Source organism: Pteropus vampyrus, unplaced genomic scaffold (genome assembly GCF_000151845.1).
Source record: "Pteropus vampyrus isolate Shadow unplaced genomic scaffold, Pvam_2.0 Scaffold52, whole genome shotgun sequence".
Taxonomy (NCBI): Eukaryota; Metazoa; Chordata; class Mammalia; order Chiroptera; family Pteropodidae; genus Pteropus; species Pteropus vampyrus.
The window spans coordinates 383596-391476 of NW_011888833.1; the positions used below are offsets into that span (position 1 = coordinate 383596).

Here is a 7881-nt window from a genome sequence, read left to right on the forward strand (position 1 = left end):
GACGCGGCATCCCCAGCCCTGCAGCCTTGTGCTCTAAGCCCCCTGGCCTGCTCACTGTGCCCACCTGCACTGGCCGGGGTCTACTTCGTCACGGCCCTGAAGCACAGGGGCGGTGACGCCGGCCATTGGGGTGTGCCACAGGGAAGCTGTGAACTTTATCACAGGTAGGTACGTGCAGGAAAAGAGACAGTACATACAGTGTTGGGTACCTTCTGCGGCTTCAGGCACCCACTGGGGCTCTTGGCACTTACCACCCACAGAAAAGGAGGGACCACTGTATGACATAAGTGTCTTTAAAAAGAAATGCGCAAATAGCAAGGTTATCTGTCGATCGGTTGACAAAATTGCTGTGACCGGAGGTGGGAACCTAACCTGCATTTCCCCGAGGAGCCGTGAGGCAGAGCCTGCTGACTCGGGTTCACAGCACTTTGCACAACTACCGCAAATGACAAAAGTCGCCTGTACGCCTCTCCTGTTACCACCTGACAGCATGAAGTACCTCCTTGTTCAGAGGGCACGAACTTCCTTTCCTAACCGCCCGTCTCTGGGTTTACAGCAGTGCATTGGCACTTAGAAATTAGATACGTGAATGAATAATAAATAACAAATAAAGGATGGATTAGCGCTTCCTCAGAGAAACTCGACTGACCAACAAAGTCAGAAAATACTTGACCTCACTGGCAATCAAGGAAATTTAAACAGCCAAGGGCTTCCTGACCCACGATGCCACAACCAAGTCCGGTGAGGGCTCGGGGAAGCCAAGCGCAGCCGGCAAGGCTTTTTAACAGTGCGTGTCCTTGGACCCCGTTCCACTCCCAGAAAGACCTGAATCTGCGCACAAACTTATCAACAATCATAACTGCTGCAACGCAGTCAACGATCACAAAATACGACAAATCACCCCAACCACCAAAAGGACTGGGGAGACGACGGGTACCGTGTAATATTATGTGACTACCCAAAAGCTGTCAAAAACTGTAAGATGAAAAATGCTCATTAAACATTAGGTAAAAACAGATCAAACAGGTACGATAGAATCCCACTTTTATTTCTTATGATCCATGTGCATAAAGATATAAAAACGTTTTCAGGAATTATCACCACCAAGTGTAAAGATGGATGATCCCAAACCTTCTTGGTGTTTCTGTCTTCCTCAGTCTTTCCTTATAAACATGCGCTACTTCCGTAATCAGAAAAAAAAAGGGAGCGGGAGGTTTAGGAGTGAATTTGACAAATCGATTATAAAGTACTTCGTCCCTGGCAAAGTCCTCCACCCAAGACTGCCACCCTTGAACCTTGGTGACGACGGCTGCCACTCGGCACTGAGCAGGGGTGCTGCGGGGCACCCAAACTTTAGAGAAAGCTTGAGAGGCGAACACATCTTGCCAAGTTCAGCTCTTGTAACTGCCGCGGGAACCACGCTTCTCCAGCGCAGCCCTACGCCTTGCCAGCTCTGCTGAACGTGGTAAAAGCACTTCGCTTACAGGAGTGTTGAGGTTTAACTGAGTTAACGTTTCGTTTATGACAGAACCTAACACACGGCAAGCCTCATAAGCACCGGTTGTTATGTTCTTCCAAAACAGAGCTGTTCGATGGCGCCCCACTTCGGTTATAGAAATGCATGCCTCGGGGACACAGATATTTATGATAAAGTCTCTGCACATCGACACAAAAATAGATGACTTTCTCCTGTTATAGAGAGTGTACTGATCATTTACCATCACTTATCAGTTCCGGTAACAAGGTTTCCTGCCACCGTTTGTCAGGAGAGAGGGCGGAGGAGGCTGTGTGGGGCAAGCTCCATCTCGCAGCACTTGGCCGGTGCAAGGGCCAGGTCTGGGCTCTCAGAGGCCACAGGTCTTCAGGGGGACAGTCACAGTCATATACCACGCACTGTGTATAAATGAGTGTTTTTCCCCGAGCATGGAAACCATACGACGCAATGTACCCAAACTATACAAACTGCCAGAAACTAGACACTACTTTTCATCTTCTTCTGAGAATTTCTGAGTGTATCTGAGACAAACTGCTGACATGCTAGCAGGCAAGGTCTCCGACGCTCTTACTTTCCCCTTTTTAACATTCCGAAATCCTTCTTGTCCTACGAGTACAAAATGAAGACAGCAAGAACACATTCTCGTTTTAGATCACATGCTTTATGGGCGGAACCGAAGGTAAACCCTCGACCAGCTACGTGTCGCTCATGACAAGGCCAGGGAACACCCACCACCTAAACACATGGCACACCTCTCCGAGACAGAAATAAATACCAAACGAAGGCGTTAATGACGGTTCAGCAAGTCTCGAACAGATACTCATCAAAATAAGGTAAGTCTAACGTGTCGTGTGCTAAGGAGTTTAGTGCCGAAGTGGAAAACAAGTCATCGAAGACGTCAGGCTTCACGGGGCTCTCCCAGCTTGGGGTTCTGCCGCAGGCGTGGCCTGTCAGTGGGGCTGGCTGGACCCCGCACTGGTTGTCCTTGGCGGGGCTGCCGGAATCGTGGTCCTGTCCCAGGCGTGCGTGGCGGGGAACGCTGCTTAGCTCACTGGGCACCGGGGCTGGGACGCGGTTCTCGCCCACCTCCAGGTACCGGAGGTCGGCCTCGCCGTGCTCCGACAGCACCGCGGAGACGGCTGCCGGGGACAGCAGCTCCGCTAAGATGTCTTCGTGAGCTTGAGTGCCGTATGGGGCAACGCCGGGGACGGTGGCGCCCCCACATTTATTATCAGCAAGGTCGATCTGATACTGCAGTTCTTTTAACAAGTCTTCGATCGACTCACCGTCATTCGGAGACCCACAATGGGACACGTGCTCTACATTTTCACCTGGAAGCTTTCCGTTCTGGGGTGAAGACATAAGAGCAGCTAACTTCTTCTTTTTTGCCTTAAGTTTCTTAAGAAGTTTTAGACGAAGTTTATGAATCTGACCTTCAACGGAGTCTCCGGGGTTTGTGGAAGAAACGTCAATGTCACCTCCGCGAGAGCCGTGGCCGAGGGGAGCTCCGAGGGAGGCGTTGTCACACCTCGCCACGACTCGCGGGCTGGTGCTGACGACGGCATGTGGCAAGGCCGCGCCGCCAGGCCACGGGGGACTGGCCGGAGGGCCGCTGGCCGGAGGCGGCTTGCTCGCACACCCACGGGCTCGCCTGGATGCCTGGTTAGCCTTCTGCCTTTTACCTTTAGTTTTAAAGCCGCCAAAATTACTGGCCCCCTTCACCGAAGGCTGCAGGTCGGCTACGGCGCTCCTGCTGTGAGCTGAAACGCATGGCGGCATAAAAGAGGCGCCCTTGCTTAGTAAGCCCTGGACCCAGCTTCCCACGAACGGTTTCTTCCGAGCTGCTTCCAGAGGTGGGTCCGGGACGGGCTTGGCCATTTGAGAAAACGCTAAAGTTTTTTTTTTCTTCAAAGAAGTTTCTTTTTTCTTCAAATTGCCTATCTCAAGTGTAACGCATCGTTCTGGTTTTAATTTCTCAGTTTCTGGTGAAAGGAGTTGTTTGAAAGGAACAGACTTTTCTGGGGCAACTGCCCCCTCCACGTGTGCTGACTTCACCCCCTGTGTGGGGTCAGCAGCACGAGTGTCAGTCACAGCGGTGGCGACGACCATGCCCTCCGTATTCCGCTGTGTTGACTGCGTATTTGCATTCACAGTCCGAGACGGAAAGCTTGAATCCGCAAACTGGTCTTGGGAAAGCTTTTCCTTACGTGGAGCTGACACGACAGAAGCCATCAGTGACTCCTGGGACTGTGCAGCGTCTGTTCTGGCAACTTCATTTCCCGCCACGGGTCCATTTTCTAATAGGAAACCCTTAGAGTTAACCTGGATTTCTTCAAGTGCCAAAGGTAAAATCTGACTGTCAATCACACCTCCTGGATCGGCAAGCAGACGATGCCCGTGAGTGACAGCTTCGTCCTGCGAGAGAGTGTCAGAAGCGACGGACACGCCTGTGGGGTGACTTGCTGAGGTCGTGCCGGCCGAGGCGGCACCACTGACGGAACACGATGCTGGGGACCCCAGGTCCCCGGTGCCGGGACCGGAAGCACGCCCATCGTCAGTCTTCTGCAGCGGAAGACAGGCGGCTGCTGGCTCTGTCATGCGGGATGTTTTCCTTTCCCAGATGACAATGTGGATCTCTGGAGCAGGAACTTCCAATTTCTCATGCCTTTCGGAACACAGGCCTTTTAAGTCGTCGCACTCCAGCCAGCTTCCTGGGGGATGAGGAGGGAAATGGAAAGCGGTGAGACATTCGAAACCACCATCCCAGGCACGCTCCCTTCTGGCCATTCTGACTGCTGCATCATGGACCATCCACCACGGGAGAACGCCAGAAGACATGGCCACATCCTTTTATTGTCATTTTCCTCTGACAAGTGTCTAAGTCCTTATTTGGATAACAAAGTTATGTACAAACATCCAGGAATTTGGAAAACAGAGGTCGTTTTTAACCTTTCCTAAAATACCCACAAAAATCAAGACAAAGGAAGATTTAACCTCTGGGACTTAGAATATGGTATCATCTGACTTTTCCAACAATATCAGAAAATAGATTTTTTCCCATGCATATGACTTTTCAAGATCAATGAAGCTGTTACTTCAAGTACCAACATTTGTTTCAATTCTTTTCTTCTTTTTTTGGTTAAAAAAAAAAAAGCTTAGGTATTTCAGTGTCTGCTTTTTTCCCCTGAGCCTCAGTTTTCTCATTTGTCAGTGGGAATGAGATGGGGAATGGCAAGGAAAGAGGTTAACCCCCTCTCCACACGCAAAACCACGAACGAAGCCACCCGCCGAGTTCGTGGGGATGCACCCTCACCACCCACCGCTGCTGACTCCGTGCCCACTGAAACTGGGTGGTCAGTGGTTCTCTGCCACGTGTGCACTGGAGTCACCCAATGAATATTCGGACCCCACGAGAGCTAGGCCATCGGTCTGGGGGAGAACCAGGACACTTTTTATAAGCTGTGACTTTCCTGCGCTGCCACGGTTGCAAACCGTCTCACCTCTACTGCCTGAAGAGGGTTTTTTATGCTCTAGAATGCAGTAAAAAATTATAATAAGTTGGTTTTTTAGTTTGTTATTGAGAATCACTTCCTCCGAAATTCTGAAGAAGGATTAGAAGTTTAAGGTAATAATTATATTGCTAACATGAGTTTCAGTTTGCAAAGCGCTTTTATAACTCATTATTGTGTCATCAATTCAAACCATCCCTAGGAGGGAAATATCAAACATGAAAAATCCAAACAATAAAAAAGAGAAAAATAAAAAAATATCAAAGTGACCCCGTACCAACAGCCTGACATGACACTTTAAGAGGATGAGGCCATGTCGTCTAAGACAAAGCAAAAGCTGTGAGTGAAACAAACCCGATAGTAAACAGTATTAAATAAGTGGAAGGGAAAAAATTAGCAGAATTCATGAGCTATACTATTTAACCTTCTATTGAAAAGTTTATTCAGATAGAGGCTTTGGCTTCACTGGAGCTGTTAGTGAGCCAGGAGTTCAGACGCTGTTTCACACTGAGAGAAGGCCACACAGTCTGTAATGTCTAATCGTCTCAGAAACAGATGTTTACTTTTATTTACGTTACTAACAACTGCAACTAAGCAAAACTTGTTTTTTTTTTCCTCAATTAAAAACCATTAGTTTCATGCACTCTTTTTAAGAGAAATACAAGGTTACAGACCTAAAAAATCAAAATTGCCACCATTCATTTTTCTATACTAAACATGTATTACTCATATAAAGCAACGATATTAAGTGGAAAAAAGCAAACTATAAACCACTAGTGATGTATGATTTTACTATTTGTATAAAAAACTATAAGCATACATAAGAAATATAAATATGCTGACATAAGCAAAGAAAAAAGTCGGAAGTGGTTCTAAACCACAGCGACAGGCGGAGGAGAGGGCAAAGAATTGAAGGCAAGGGCAAGAAGACGGAGAAGGCGAAGCTCGTCTTTGAACAAATGAGCAAACTGGTGTTCAGTCTCTACACCTACAATCACAAAAGGAAACGTTTGACACTTACCATCGGCATCTAAAATCCACGTTATAAAGTGATTATTTGCTTGGTACTGAATCACGGCGGTGACGTGGTACGCAGCGCCCTCGAAACGGAACACGTAGTGCTGCAAGGTGCTGTGCGGCAGGCCTTCCACGAAGTGCAGCATGAACACGGGGGACAGTCTGTGGGGCACAGGGAGACAAGACAGGCAAACGTCAGGCCACCTGGCCGGAGAAATGAAAGATAGTCTGCAGCGGGCGAGTCGCACACGGCGCTTTCGAGGCTAACTGCTCGTTTTCTCGAGCACCCCAGATGTGCGCCTTAGTCAGGAACGTAGAACTACGATGCACGCACACGGATCCTGTCTCGGACGGGGCGGCCCTGACAGGTGGGAGCCGCCACGCAACAAGGCTCCAACGCAGACTATTAAAAATCGTTGCGGAGCTGCTTCGGCTTAAAGCAGGTCTCTTAACTACTTTGTAGAATCAAAGGAACAAGCCAGACACGTAAGAATTTCCTTTGGCATCAAGTGCCCAAACGAAGCGCTTTTGTTATGGGGACAGGTAACATGTGAAACAAAGTCACAAGCCTAAAATGTCAAATAAACATTTAAAAAACCCCAACAATGCTAATAATTTGGCCAATTTTTACTATCTCACAAAGTAAAGATGGCCATCAAATTAGAATTTCTGTTTAGGAAAAGCTTAATTTGAACTAACTAGAGAAGAAAATAAAACATACTAATTGATTTACTATAAACTTCAGGACATCCCTCATTTCAAAAATATGTCATTACACTAACATGCCAAACCAGAAAATAGAACCCAAAGATGAGCCTCAAGTATCTAAATTTAACAGAGCGCTCAGGATTTAAGAAAAATGTTGACTATCTCTCTTCCCAATATTTAAACAGCTGTCAAAACTTACTTAGCTTATCTAAATTTATTCAGCTGAAAATGAACCTGAATCGATGTCCAAAATGCAGATTATTCAGACTGACAAGGATAATCTGTAAATTATCCGTTGTCAATCGTTCTGTTAGAGAATAATCAAGCCTTCAAAATATAAGTCCCTACGAATAAAAAGTCCTGCAAAGCGTCTGTAACGCTCAGCTCCTGTTGGTTTGTATCATACCTGTTGCGTCAATCTGAGATGCCACTGACTGTAAAATGCACCACCATGAAAGAATACTGCCAATTAAACTATACCAGGCCATCAATTTTTAGTCCCAATTGTAGTCCCATTTCAAATACGTTGAAATGTGAACACTGCGCCTTTGCATCCAGGAGCCATAGTGAAACCAAAGATGCATCCTCACGGCTGGAAAAGCAGGCAGTGGGCACCTGCCTGACCCCTTAAGTGCTAATATTTAGTTCTCCTGGCCTCATATGACATCTTTTTGTGACGTCTTCTGAGGCTGGTTACTACAGCATCTCCTGCTGGTCCAGACGATACAGCCCCGCAGTTTCCTGCCTCCTTTGTGTGAGTTTACACGTGGGAATGTTAAATAGGCAGCATTTCTTAATGGCATATTTAGAAACTGGTACAACTTATAAATGATGGCATCTTAGAGCAAATAAAATAAAGCACGTGCCTCCTCCTCTTCCTTATCTAGTTTATTTCCCCCCTGGGTCCCCTAGATTCTAGTGCTGCCTAAAAGTCACAGTATTCTCCTACCTATAATTTCAGCTTGTCTCATTTCCAGCCTCTCAGGTGAGGGAAGGAGTTTACCCCTGGCAGCAGATTTTTATTCTCAGGCTGCTCCCTACCCGCCATGCCTGGAGCGTCAAAGATGATGCTCAGAGCTGAGGACAGTAAGTCAGGTTCTGACTGAACCGTAAGAACACTGAATGGGATGGTCTAGGAAGCTGGAACCAAGA

General features: G+C 47.4%; 1 protein-coding gene across 6 annotated transcripts in view; it reads right to left on the reverse strand.

Annotated features, from left to right (window-relative positions):
• Positions 1-1027: 1027 nt before the first annotated feature.
• USPL1 (ubiquitin specific peptidase like 1) overlaps positions 1028-7881 on the reverse strand; it is a 29475-nt gene continuing 22621 nt past the window's right edge. For all 6 annotated transcript variants that reach the window (XM_023530678.1, XM_011360195.2, XM_023530680.1 and 3 more), the window contains 2 exons: positions 6026-6183; positions 1028-4206 (listed from right to left, as the gene is read on the reverse strand). In XM_023530678.1, the coding sequence (XP_023386446.1) occupies positions 2294-4206; positions 6026-6183 (2071 nt within the window). In that variant the 3' untranslated portion in view covers positions 1028-2293. The remainder of the gene's footprint in view (positions 4207-6025; positions 6184-7881) is intronic.